Raw genomic sequence first — 13,411 nt, 5'->3', positions numbered from 1 at the left:
GCAAGGTGGTTGGGGGCTGCTTTACGATGTGGGTAGGGTGTGGAAGGGATGGCTAGATGTTGGACCTTGCTATTGGGCTGCCCGCTCAAAATGGTGACCCGATAACAGGAATACCTTGTATTCTGAATTGCTTCCTTATTTGCGCTCCCTTCCAATTCAACTCCAGCGGGAAACATAGTCTCACGAATGGGGAATCCTTGCCATTATGTATTTTGTGTAATAAAAACAAATTATGGCAGAATTAAATTAAAACAGAAAATGCTGGTATAACTCAGCAGCATCTGTGGAGAAAAGGGGAAAAGGTTAACGTTTTGAGGCCATATGACTCTTATTCAGAGCTGAAGAGAGATACACCTTTTATATGGTCTTACTACTCTAATTTAACAGGGGAAAAGAAAAAATATTTTTGTTTATGTGTTTTGTCTTTTTTATTATTGTTTGTTTTTTATGGGGTTTTTTCGTGAAGTGATGACCTGTACGTTTATTTACACGTACAGGAGTTAAGTCAGCATCCGCCACTGACACTGGCAAAAGAGCATAAAGTAACTCTGGCTTGATGCTGGGTGTGACAACCCAGCAAAAGAACATAAAGTAACTGATGGATAAAACAAAAGAGGGGAATGTCCCAAAACAACGAGTGGAGCACAGCCCAAAAAAAAACGAGAAAGGAAACAAAATCCCGTCAAATTAAAGTGCGAAAATCGGGGTCGATAAGGCAATCCAACCCCTGCTGTGCCCACCGAACACGGAAGATCTCGAGTGTGCCCGTGGACACCGCATGCCGTGGACACCCGGCCGTAACGAGGCCGCGGAAGATGGGCAGACAGTCACGCTGGACGACCCCCTCGGTCACCGCTGCTTGGACCTATAAATGGCAAGTTTGGCCAGGCCCAGGAGCAGGTTCACAAGGAGGTCCTCTGCCCTCCTCCGCACCGGATGTCCGTAGATCAGGAGCGTGGGGCTGAAGTGCAAAGAAAACCTCAACAAGAATGCTGTCAAGAAACCAAAAAGGGAGTGCAGCCTAGGCCAGACAACATAAATGTGCTCCACGGTCTCCACTAGGCTGAAGAGAGGTAGAAATGTAATGGATTTTAAACTGTTGAAGAGGGGGCGGATCAAAATGGGGCAGGGAGAGATGGGAGCTCAGGAGATTTGACAAAGATTTAATTGAGACAAGTCAGAGGGAGTGTTGATAGAAGAGAAATAAAGGATTAAGGTGCCAATAGTGGCATAAATAGCAGAATGTGTTTATAGCAGAACAAGGGCCAGCGCTCTGTGAAAGCCAAACCTAACAATGGCACCAGCCGTTACCCTTTCATCCCTTTCCATCACATCCCATCCCTTCTCAACCGTTTCCTCAGCAAAAGACTGATACTGATTCTGTTGGTTTTTCAATGAGACTTTGCCAATATTTTAAGTTATATCCTCACTAAACATGGCATAATGCCTAATCAGCCTCTTTCTTTGACCCAGTTAAATATCCAGTATAAAACCACCACTCTGTGGGGAAATGTTGTTATCCTGACCCTCCCCTTTTAGGTTCAATCACCACAAACTGGAACCCATGGTCCAGGCTGAGCTTTCCAACGGACTACTTTCTGGGGGCACCCGGTTCCCATTCCGGCGAGCGGAACATGGCGCTGCCAGTGGGACGCATGTTGGTAAATCCTGCACTCGGCCGGTTGGTTACATGGGGTGGAGCGGCGGCTGCGAGAGGTACCGAGCGCCGCTGATGAGGTTACCGCGCCTGGGCGGCAATCCGCTGCGCTCCGGACCCTGCTGGGCGCCGGATCCCCGGGGGGAGCGCAGACACCGCGCACCCGGAGGTTAAAAACTCCCTGTCACTGAGGTCTAACAACTCAATGTGGGTTTAAAAACTGCCCCTGAGGTCCAACAACTCAATGTGGGGTTAAAAACTCTGCCCCTGAGGTCTAACAACTCAATGTGGGTTTAAAAACTGCCCCTGAGGTCCAACAACTCAATGTGGGGTTAAAAACTCTGTCCCTGAGGTCTAACAACTCAATGTGGGTTTTCCGGATCCCTAGAACGAAGGACTTGTCGTATGAGGAGCGGTTGAGGACTTGAGTCTGTACTCTCTGGAGTTTAGAAGGACGAGGGGGATCTTTTGAAACTTACAGATTACCGAGAGGTCTAGATAGAGTGAACGTGGTGAGGATGTTTCCACTAATAGGAGAATCTAGAACCCGAGGGCATGAATCTTTAAAACAGATGAGGAGGAATTTCTTCAGCCAGAGAGTGGTGAATCTGTGGAACTCATTGCCGCAGAAGGCTGTGGAAGCCAAGTCACTGAGTGACTTTAAGGCAGAGATAGATAGGTTCTTGATTAATGAGGGGGGATCCGGGGTTATGAGGAGAAGGCAGGAGAATGGGATGAGAAAATATCAGCCATGATTGAATGGTGGAGCAGACTCGATGAGCCGATTGGCCTAAATCTGCTCCTATATCTTATGGGTGTCAAAAATTCTGTCCCTGAGGTAGAACAACTGAATACGAGTTTAAAAACTCTCTGTCTTTGAGGTCTAACAACTGGGGAAGTGAGACCAGTGCAAATGTGGTCGAGTTACACCTGGGCAGAATTGGGACTGATGTCCTCTGAGAAGTCCTCGTGAGAAGTATTTGCTCGAGTGGTTGGGGAGGGTTTAAACCAAAATGGCAGGGGAATGGGAACCTCTGCAAGGAGTCGGAGGAGGGAGAAACGACCAAAAGGGGAATAAAAAGAAATCAAGGACCTGAATCAAACAGGACTAGGAGTGTTAAAGAGACCAGTCTTAAGGCTTTGTGCCTTAATGCATGGAGCATTCGCAATAAAATGAATTAATTCATCATGCAAATGGATGTAAATGGGTATGATATAGTCTGGATTATAGAGACATCGCTGCATGGATGAGAATTGAACATCCATGGATATTCAGTATTTAGCAAGGACAGACAAAAAGTAAAAAGCGGTGGGGTTGCATTGCTGGTTAAAGAGGAAATTTACACAATAGTGAGGAAGGATATTAGTTCCAATGTGTGCAATCTGGGTAGAGTTGAGAAGCACCAAATGGCAAAAAACATCCAAAGGGGGTTGTATATAAACACCCCAAACTGTGGTGATGTTGGGAATGGTATAAAACAGGAAATTAGAGATGCATACAAGGGTAACTTTAATCTGCATATAGATTGGGCGGATCAAATTAGTCACAATACCTGAGGAGGAATTTCTAGAATGCATATGGGATGGTTTTCTGGACCAATATGTTGAGGAACCAACTAGAGAACAGGACATCCAAGACTGGTTATTGTGTATGCGAAAGGAATAATTGGCAATCTAGTTGTGAGACCCCTTGAGGATGAGCGACCATAACATGATAGAATTCTTCATCACGATGGAGAGTGACGTTGTTGATTGAGACTCGGATTCTGAAACTAAATAAAGGAAACTACAATGGTATGAGGCACGAGTTGGCTACAATGGATTGGGGAATGTTACTTAAAGGGATGACGGTGGATAAACAATGGCAAACAGCGCATGGGTGAACTGCACCTCTCATTCCTGCCTGACGCACAAAAAGAACTGGAAAGGTGGCCAAACCATGGCTTACAAGGGATGTTAGAGATAAGATCCAAGGAAGAGACATACAAATTGGCCAGAACAAACAGCAGACCTGAGGTTTGGGAGCAGTTTAGAATTCAGCAAAGGAGGACAAAGGGATTGACAAAGATGGGGGAAATGGAGTATGAGAGTAAGCTTGCGGGGGAATATAAAAACTGACTGTAAAAGGTTCTATAAGTATGTGAAGAGAAATGTTTGTTGAAGACAAATGTCTTAGAGTCCGATTCAGGGAAATTTATAACCAAAGCAGACAATACTGGACAATTTCAGCGGGTCAGACAGCTGGAGAGAGAACAGAGCTAATGTTTCGCTTCTGGATAGCTCTTTGTCAAAGGGTGAATTTATATCAGGGAACAAAGAAATGGTTGACCAACTAAATACATACTTTGGTTCTGACTTCACGAAGGAGGACACAAATAACATGCCAGAAATGTTGGGGAATACAGGGTTTAGTGAAAGGGAGGAACTGAAGGAAATCAGTATTGGTAGGAAAATGGGTGTTGGGGAAATTGATGGTATTGAAGGTCAATAAATCCCCAAGGCCTGATAATCTACATCCCAGAGTACTAGAAATAGTGGATGCATTGGTGCTTATCTTCCAAGATTCTATAGACTCGGGAACAGTTCCTACAGATTGGAGAGTAGCTTAAAAAATAGTCCCACTATTTTAAAAAGGGAGCTAGAGAGAAAACAGGAATTATAGGCCAGTCAGCCTGACGTCAGTAGTGGAGGAATTGCTACAGTCCACCATGATAAAATATTTAATAGCAGAGCACTTGGAAAGCAGTGGCAGGATCGGAAAGAGTCGGCATGGATTTACGAAAGGGAAATCATACTTGTCAAATCTACTGGAATCTAACTCGTAAAGCTATACAAATATATTTTTATTCAAACAAGATTTTCATTATAACAAAAAACAAGATAAATCCCAACCCCCATAGAGAAAACAGAACCTTAATAAAAAGAACCCCCACTCCCAAGCTGAGGGTTATCAGTTCCCTGAAAAAAGAGATGAAGAAGAGCTGAAACCTCGAGTACAACCTTTCACTGATCCCCTCATGGTATACTTGATCTTCTCGGGTGCAAAAATGCCATCAGGTCCCTTCAACCAAGCCGAGGCCTTGGGTGGCACCGGGGACCTCCTCCCAAGCAGAACTTGGCTCTGGGCTATTAGCAAGGTGAAGGCTAGGACATCTGCTCCTATCCCCATCTGCAGCACCTGCAAGTCTGATACTCCAAAAATGACCAGCATCGGGCACGGCTCCAGCTGAACGCTCAAAATCCTTGACAGTGAATCAAAAAAGGAGACCCAGAAACTAACAAGTTTGGGGCAAAACCAAAACATGTTAGTGTAATTCGTCTCCCTCCTAGATCACCATTGTAACTCGGCCAAGAACTGTACCCTGTCCATAAGTGAAGGCAATGGTTCCAGAGGAAATGAAGGAAGCTCCTTGCATAAAATATTGTGGACTTGCAAGTACCTGAAAGCTCCCTCTCGGGAGTAGGAACTTCTCTAGAGGAGGAGGGCGGGTGGGAGACACTACACGTATAGTGTCTCGGGTTTCCTCTCCACCAGAATTTATTGGTGAGGGTCTTCCCAGAAGTCCGCGGGTTGAACTTCCTGTTCCCGCCTTAAATACTAAAATATAAAAAAAAACAGAAAAGAGGGACCGAAAACGGGACCAGGTAAGTGTTTTTAAAGGACAGACTTACCTCCCAGCAATCACTTCCGCACTGCCCCCGCTGAAATTGACAAACCAGCTCCTCCTCTCCCGCCGAAATCGACTGGCCTGCCCCTGCAAAGACAAGTGTTTTTAAAGGACAGACTTACCTCCCAGCAATCACTTCCGCACTGCCCCCGCTGAAATTGACAAACCAGCTCCTCCTCTCCCGCCGAAATCGACTGGCCTGCCCCTGCAAAGACAAATGTTTTTAAAGGACAGACTTATCTCCCAGCAATCACTTCCGCACTGCCCCCGCTGAAATTGACAAACCAGCTCCTCCTCTCCCGCCGAAATCGACTGGCCTGCCCCTGCAAAGACAAGTGTTTTTAAAGGACAGACTTACCTCCCAGCAATCACTTCCGCACTGCCCCCGCTGAAATTGACAAACCAGCTCCTCCTCTCCCGCCGAAATCGACTGGCCTGCCCCTGCAAAGACAAGTGTTTTTAAAGGACAGACTTACCTCCCAGCAATCACTTCTGCACTGCCCCCGCTGAAATTGACAAACCAGCTCCTCCTCTCCCGCCGAAATCGACTGGCCTGCCCCTGCAAAGACAAGTGTTTTTAAAGGACAGACTTACCTCCCAGCAATCACTTCCGCACTGCCCCCGCTGAAATTGACAAACCAGCTCCTCCTCTCCCGCCGAAATCGACTTCCTGCCCTGCTTCTTAAATTCGGTGGTCAAGAGGCTAACAAACATCTCAGTCGACCAGAGGGAACAACAACACAGCAGATGCCTCCGCCATGAGTTCCCCCCGCTGAGGCTCTAGGAACGTCTTAGTCTAACGACGATCCTTTGCCTGAATTCTGCCTTGTGTAATATTTACTGGACATTACTCCTACGGGCAGATCTGATTCCATCAAACTACACCAATTTTCCCCAAACAATCGCCCATAAACCGGGCAAAAGGGCCAAAAACAAAGTACCCTGGCGGGAGCCACCACATAGCCGCCACCAGAAGTCCGTAACTTGTAGAATTGACGAAGGGAACCGGTGGATGTTGTTTATTTGGACTTTCAGAAGGCTTTCTACAAAGTCTCACTTAAGAGATTAGCCTGTCAAATTAAAGCACATGGGATTGGGGGTAGTATTTTGAGATGGATAGAAAACTGGTTGACAGACAGGAAACAAAGAGTAGGAATAAATGGGTCTTTTTCCAAATGGCAGGCAGTGACGAGTGGAGTACCGCAGGGATCAGTGCTCGGACCCCAGCTATTCACAATATATATTAATGATTTAGATGAGGGAACTAAATGTAATATCTCCAGATTTGTAGATGACACAAAGCTGGGTGGGAGAGTGAGCTGTGAGGATGCAGAGTTGCTTCACTCTGATTTGGACAAGTTGAGAGAGTAGGCAAATTAATGGCAGATGCAGTATAATGTGGATAAATATGAGGTTATCCACTTTGGTAGCAAAACAGGAAGGCAGATTATTATCTGGTTCTAGATTGAGAGACTGGAATGTGCAATGAGACTTGGGGGTCTTTGTACATATTCGCTAAAGGTAAGCATGCAATGGGCCAAATGGTCTCCTTCTGCATTATAGGGATTCTATTCCATGTTGTTCAGAATGGAATTTATCGGGCAGCACGGTGACGCAGTGGTTAGCATTGCTGCCTCACTGCGCCGAGGTCCCAGGTTCGATCCCGGCTCTGGGTCACTGTGTGGAGTTTGCACATTCTCTCCGTGTTTGCGTGGCTTTCGCCCCCACAACCCAAAGATGTGCAGGGTAGGTGGATTGGCCACGCTAAATTGCCCCTTAATTGGAAAAAATGAATTGGGTACTCTAAATTTATTTTAAAAACCTAAAGAAAAAAAAAAGTATGGAATTTATCCAGTGTGATAGCTTCACCAGGTTGCTGCCTCATTTTTAGGTATGCCTGGTGCTACCAGGTTGACACCTCATTTTTAGGTATGCCTGGTGCTACTCCTGGCATGCTGTTCTGTAATGTTCATTGAACTATGGTTGCATACCTGGCTTGATGGTATTGGTAGCATGAGGATATGCCGGGCCACGAGGTTACAGATTGTGTTTGTATACAATCCTGATACTGCTGATGGCCCACAGTGCATCATGAATGCCCAGTTTTGAGTTGCTAGATGTTTAATCGCTGTCCAATTTGATATGGAGTTGGTAATACACAACACAATGGATGGTATCAATGTGGAACGTCATCTCTACAAGGCGTGTGTGGTGGCCACACCTACTGACACTGTCATGGAGATGCATCTGTGACAAGTAGGTTGGTGAAGACGAGGTCAAATATTTATTTTCCTCATGTTTGTTCCCTCCCCACCTGCCATTAGTAGTAGTGCTTCCAAGCCAGTCTTGGTGATGAAAATTAATGTCCTGCACTCAAGAGTATATCCTGCACAGAGTACATTCCGTATCTTTGACATCCTGTGCTTCCTCCAAGTGGTGTTCAACATGGAGTATTGATTCATCAGAGGGAGGAGGGTGAGGTGGTAATCAGCAGGAGGTTTATGTTTAACCTGATGCCATAAGCCATCATGAGGTCTAGAGTTGATGTTGGAGATCCCAAGGCTATATACTCTTGTGATCCCTCTCGACTATATACCCTTGTGCCGCCTCCTTGTGGGACAGAACATACCCTGGGTTGGTGATGGTGGTGTTTGGGACATTGTACAGTATGACTCCAGATCAGGCTGTTGCTTGATCTAGTCTGTGGGACAACACTCCCAATTTTGGCACAAGCCCCCCCCCCCCCCCCCCCCCCCCAGATGTTCATAAAGACTTTGCAGAATAGACAGCTGGTTCTGCCAGGCCATTTCTGGTGTGTAGGTGGATGCCAGGTGTTCCATTTGGTTTCAATATTTCTTTGACTTTGTGGCAATTTGAAACAACTGAGTGACTTGCTTGGCCATTTCAGAGGGCATTTAATAATCAATCTCTCTCCTGAAGGACAGTAGTGAACCAGTTGGCTATTTTAACCCCCTAGTGCTAGCCCACAAATGACTAGGTTAATTTCACAATTGGTTGCAATGGGATTTGAACTCCTAACCTCTGGGTTGCTATTTCCAATACGCCACTGTAGCCATACACAACTTAAAAAATAATAATTTTAGCGTAGCCAATCCACCTACCATGCACATCTTTGGGTCGTGGGGGCGAGACCCATGCAGACACACTGAGAATGTGCAAACTCCATACGGACAGTGACCCAGGTCCTCGGTGCTGTGAGGCAGCAGTGCTAACTACTGCGCCACCATGCCACCCCCGCCATACACCACTCTTGTCTGTATGATCAGGTTAGTATTCAAACTACAACAATTTTGAATTGCAGTTTTAGTTCTTTAAATGAAACGTGGGAGTGATTTCTTTGGACTGCAAGTATGGTGGGATCGAAATGTTGGAATTATGATATCCCAATATTTCATGTTTTATCCAAATATGAATAAATCATTGGAATTGATGCATATAAAAGGTTTTGTCAATCTGACCCATTTGGTTGTTCAATTGGTTGCATTCTTGCTTGAGTCTCAAAGTTCTGAGTTTAATACCGACCCAAGGCTTGAGCACAAAAATCAAGGCTGACATTCCAGTGTTGGAAGTGACCTCTTTTGGATGAGACATTATACCAAAGCCCTGTTTGCACTCTCATTGAATGGCAAATATCCCACATCACTATTCACTGTTTTGAAGAAGAGCAGAGAAGTTATTCCTGGTGTCCTGGTCAATATTTATCCCTTGATCAATATCTCAAAAACAGATTATCTGCTCATTATCACATTGGTTTGTGGGAGGCGGTCTGTGTACAGCTTAGCTGCCGCGTTTCCTACATTACATTATAGCCATCTTTATGGCCAATGAAGTACGTAAAGACAAATGAAGTTGAACCGTCAGTCTCCAAATGGGATGTTTTTTGGTTTTGAAAAGCACTATAGAAATGCAATGTTTTGTTTCTTTATAAAATTATTTTTCCCAATAAGATAACTGAATTAACATGTCTTTGTCATAATGGTGTGAATGACTAAATCTAAGCTGTATTATCTTGTGCAGGTGGAGTTGGGAGTTGTGTTTGTCACAAGTCTACGTATGCTGCTCTTCCCAACGATTACAACTGGTGAGTAACTGTATTTCTGATTGGTCGCATCCACGTATGGCAGCTTTTGAATTCAATTACTGAAACCGCTTCCATCTCTTTACAGCAAAGTTGAACTTGCAATGACATCAGATGGACAGACAATAGTCTGTTACCACCCACAAGTGGACATCCCGTATGAACACACCAAGGTAGAACTGATGGATTCTTATATTGAGGGTTTTGTGGAAGTCTGAGTTGCAGAATTCATGTTACAATTATGTTACAATTATGTATATTTATGGCAGTTTTGCTCAATCCCAATGAGCTGAATTTGAATTATGATGTACTGTTCATGTTTACCATAATGAGCCAAACACATTATAATGTTCCATGTAACAGGAAATAGAGGAGACCCTTCTCATATTTTGTGCTCTGAACTATTAACACCTTGTCCTAAAGACTGGGAAGATGCACGATTGAATCGCTATACTTTAATTCTGTTCTCTGGTTGAGCATGTCACTGGTGCCATCCTATTGTGCGCTTCCCAACAGACCAGACAAGGAGGCTGTGGAAGATATCTGAAAATGGTCAGTCTGCCTGGTTGTCCTTTTGTGGTGTAATGGGATATAGCCAAACTGGTAAAAGCAGAGTGGGGTTGGCTATTATCAGGAGTAAAAATACTGAACACAAAACATTACAATCTGAGACTGAAGTTGCAGCTTAATTTGTCTGGAGAAAAATAAATATAAATTTCTAACTTTCTTTGCAATGATGTGTGCAATGTTATTTTTAATCAGTATTTTTTTCTGCATTGCTTAATATGGTTTCAAGATTCAGAGCTTCCCAGTCTCAGTACCTTCGTTCCCCATATGATGAATTCTGCTAACAGCTATTCTGGGAAGAAACAGAGAGGGGAGGCTTTCTCTCAAAGGGAATGTATGGGTGCATGTCCTAAACAACCTGTACTTGTATCCCAAAAGTGGCCCGCAGCTTTATTGAAGCATAATCAGACAAGAATATTGTCACTGAGCCAAATGGATACATAGAACATAGAGTGCAGAAGGAGGCTATTCGGCCCATCGAGTCTGCACCGACCCACTTAAGCCCTCACTCCCACCCTATCCCTGTAACCCAATAACCCCTCCTAACCTTTTTGATCACTAAGGGCAATTTATCATGGCCAATCCACCTAACCTGCACATCTTTTGGACTGTGGGAGGAAACCTGAGCACCCGGAGAAACCTACGAAGACACGGGGAGAACGTGCAGGCTCCGCACAGACAGTGACCCAGCAGGGAATCGAACCTGGGACCCTGGTGCTGTGAAGCCACAATGCTATCCACTTGTGCTACCGTGCTGCCCACGGCAATGAGGAAGAAATGGAAGTGGTAACCTGGCATTTAGGGAGGGAATTTGAGAACTAGGCTAGGCAGCTGAAAGCACGCAATCAACTGAGGCCCTAGTAATTGAGTAATGGTCTTCACTTTTTTTTGTATTTTTAGAAACAAAATAGTGTCCTTAAAACCAGTTTGTAGCCTACCCATTTATCAACTAAATGTTAAAACTAAATTGACGGTCATTTCCCAGATTCGAGCTGTGTTCTGTTTTGCAGCCCATTTCAAGACCTTCCCCTGTGGAGAACAAAGAGGAGACTCATGACCAGGTGCTAAAGGCCAGGTTGGATAAAGAAGTGCTGCGTGAAAAACAGGCCCCTACAATTGAAGAACTCAGTAAAATGTTCTATACAACAAAACACCGTTGGTATCCAATTGGGCAGTGAGTATTATTTTTGTAGTTCAGTTTGGTTTCCGTATTTGTGAGCTGTGTTCAATAAAACCACATCTACTGTAAACTTTGAAGCTATATTCACCTGTAGAAAATCAACCCCCCATCTCAAGCTTTGCAGCTGTATAAGGTGAGTACAGTTTTTGCACACCAATACAAAAAGACTAAGCTCACATTTGTAACCCCATCTCTTCCCACTCCTAGTTTGGTGTAAGGGGAAGCTCTGGCTTGCCTTCCATTGTTGTCGGTGTATTCAATCCACAGATTTGAACTACATTGTGCTACTCTTTCGGTCTTTTATTGATTAATCATATAGGGAGGAAGAGGAGATCATTTCGGTCTCCCATTTAATTTCGATCATAGCTGATCTGAATTTTAACTCTACCTACCTGTGTTTGCTCTGTAATCCTTCAGACCCTTGCCTAACAAAAATCTGTTGGATCTCAGTTTTAAAATTTTCACTCCTAGCCTCAACAGCTTTTTGGGGAGTGTTCTGAAATATGCTGATGTTCAATGTGAAGGCATCCCAAATCCCAGAAGGGAAAATTGGAATGTCAACTATTTATTTTTGCAATTTGGAAAAAGTGAGAAAATAAATGAAACCCAGTGAGGAAAGGGGTCTTGTTGTAAATGATCAAATAACAATGTTTATTAAACTTTAAAAAAAATCAAAAAAGGCAACAGTGAAGAACAACATTTACAATTAACTATAATAATGGTTACCCAGACAGTATATTTAAATCCCCCCCCCCCCCCCCCCCAAATCCAAATCTATCTACTTTCCTAAACTCTGAGAATATATCTTCCCCAAAACAACATCCCATAGGTTTTAACACTGAACCAAATCCAACAAATAATTACCATGAGCGACCTTAATTTTCTTTCGGGAACCTTTCCTCTAGTTGAACTTAATGAATGGTGTCTCACAGTTTCCATTTGCACAACAGCTTGATTCTCTGAGAGTTCTGTTTTGCAACTGTTGGTGACTATGATACAGGTCCCGTGACTGCTAGTCTATACTTTGCTTAACAAAGTAACTGTTAAACCCTGCTACTGAGCTGCATCTCACAACTCCTCAGTGCAGCTAACCCTATCCGTTTCTTTTTTTAACCAGTTCTTTTTTATTTAATTCCAATTCCTAACAGGGAGAAAGTTCCATATTTCCAAAACCATTTGTGGGAAGAAGTGTTTTTAACACTACCCCTTTTTTTATATTCATGGGAATTTAAAATGTGGTCATAGTTTCATGCTTTGGTATCATTCTGGTGATTACATGCTGCATCCCCACCAACACCAGTATATTCCTCCTTGGGTATGCTGCCCAGAACTGAATGTGGCATTCTAGAGGCGTTTAACCAGAGCTCTGTAAAACAGTAACTTAACATTCAGTTAACTTTTTAATCATGTTTTGTACCTATCCACTAACTTTGTGATATCTCTGCTTGGATTCCTAAACCTCTTAGCTCCTACACAGTTCCTCGCTTCTTGTTGCCATTTCGAAAATACTCATCCATCAAAGTGCATCCCCTCACATTTCCACATTATGTCAAGTTTTATGCACTCACTTAATCCACATATCATTTTCAGTTATTGGAAGATTTAGTATTTAAGGAATCATTAATGAAAAGGTTCAATTATGGAAGTAGCAGAAAATATTATGGATATGGGTGTATGCCTATTTTGTTGGTCCACAATGAAGGGATTAAAATGTCTCATTTTTGTTTAAAGTTACCGCAGGCAGAAGATTAAACCCAGTCCCCCAAAAGACAGATGATGCACTTTCAGCTCTGGAATTGCCTATGCTACTGATACATCCACTGGACAGGAAAGACCTTTGATGCTTGCTCTAGGAGTCTATGGTTTCAATCGCATGTGACACTTCGATATTTGAACTGTTTAAGAAGCAGTCTTGCATGCAAAAATGAAGCCCCTTCCAAGCCATGGAATGCCTGTTTAGCAGTTCGTTGTTGTCAGTTCACTATGTTAACATAATAAAATCTTATAATAAGATTTTCTCATCTCATTATTAACTGAGACAGTTTTTGAACTACTTTTTCAATCCACCAGTTGTGTCCATGTGAAGGCAGATTGAGATGAACTGGACACACATGGTAGCACAGTGGTTAGCACTGTTGCTTCACAGCACCAGGGTCCCAGGTTGGATTCCCGCTTGGGCCACTGTTTGTGCGGAGTCTGAACGTTCCCCCCATGTCTACGTGGATTTCCTCCAGATGCTC

The 13,411-nt window shown here is 43.8% G+C and overlaps 1 protein-coding gene across 2 annotated transcripts; it reads left to right on the top strand.

Annotated features, from left to right (window-relative positions):
* Window positions 1–1,547: 1,547 nt before the first annotated feature.
* mrpl42 (mitochondrial ribosomal protein L42) lies at window positions 1,548–13,184 on the top strand. Of its 2 annotated transcripts, none has more exons than XM_072471868.1 (5): window positions 1,548–1,716; window positions 9,364–9,427; window positions 9,513–9,597; window positions 11,002–11,165; window positions 12,903–13,184. In XM_072471868.1, the coding sequence occupies exons 1-5, from the start codon at window positions 1,635–1,637 to the stop codon at window positions 12,946–12,948; spliced, it is 441 nt and encodes a 146-aa protein (XP_072327969.1). In that variant the 5' UTR covers window positions 1,548–1,634; the 3' UTR covers window positions 12,949–13,184. The 2 variants fall into 2 exon arrangements, with proteins under 2 accessions (XP_072327969.1, XP_072327968.1); XM_072471867.1 differs by having other exon boundaries at window positions 1,550–1,661.
* The last annotated feature ends 227 nt before the right edge of the window (window positions 13,185–13,411 follow it).

The sequence above is a fragment of the Scyliorhinus torazame genome, chromosome 13 (genome assembly GCF_047496885.1).
Source record: "Scyliorhinus torazame isolate Kashiwa2021f chromosome 13, sScyTor2.1, whole genome shotgun sequence".
Taxonomy (NCBI): domain Eukaryota; kingdom Metazoa; phylum Chordata; class Chondrichthyes; order Carcharhiniformes; family Scyliorhinidae; genus Scyliorhinus; species Scyliorhinus torazame.
This window is presented reverse-complemented; position numbering and strand designations above follow the sequence as displayed.

Coding starts and splice junctions, on each gene's coding strand:
- mrpl42 (XM_072471867.1), top strand. CDS start 1,565: ATGGTCCAGGCTGAGCTTTCCAACGGACTACTTTCTGGGGGCACCCGG. Junction 9,598..11,001: donor TCCCGTATGAACACACCAAG/GTAGAACTGATG, acceptor TCTGTTTTGCAG/CCCATTTCAAGACCTTCCCC. Junction 11,166..12,902: donor CGTTGGTATCCAATTGGGCA/GTGAGTATTATT, acceptor TTTTGTTTAAAG/TTACCGCAGGCAGAAGATTA.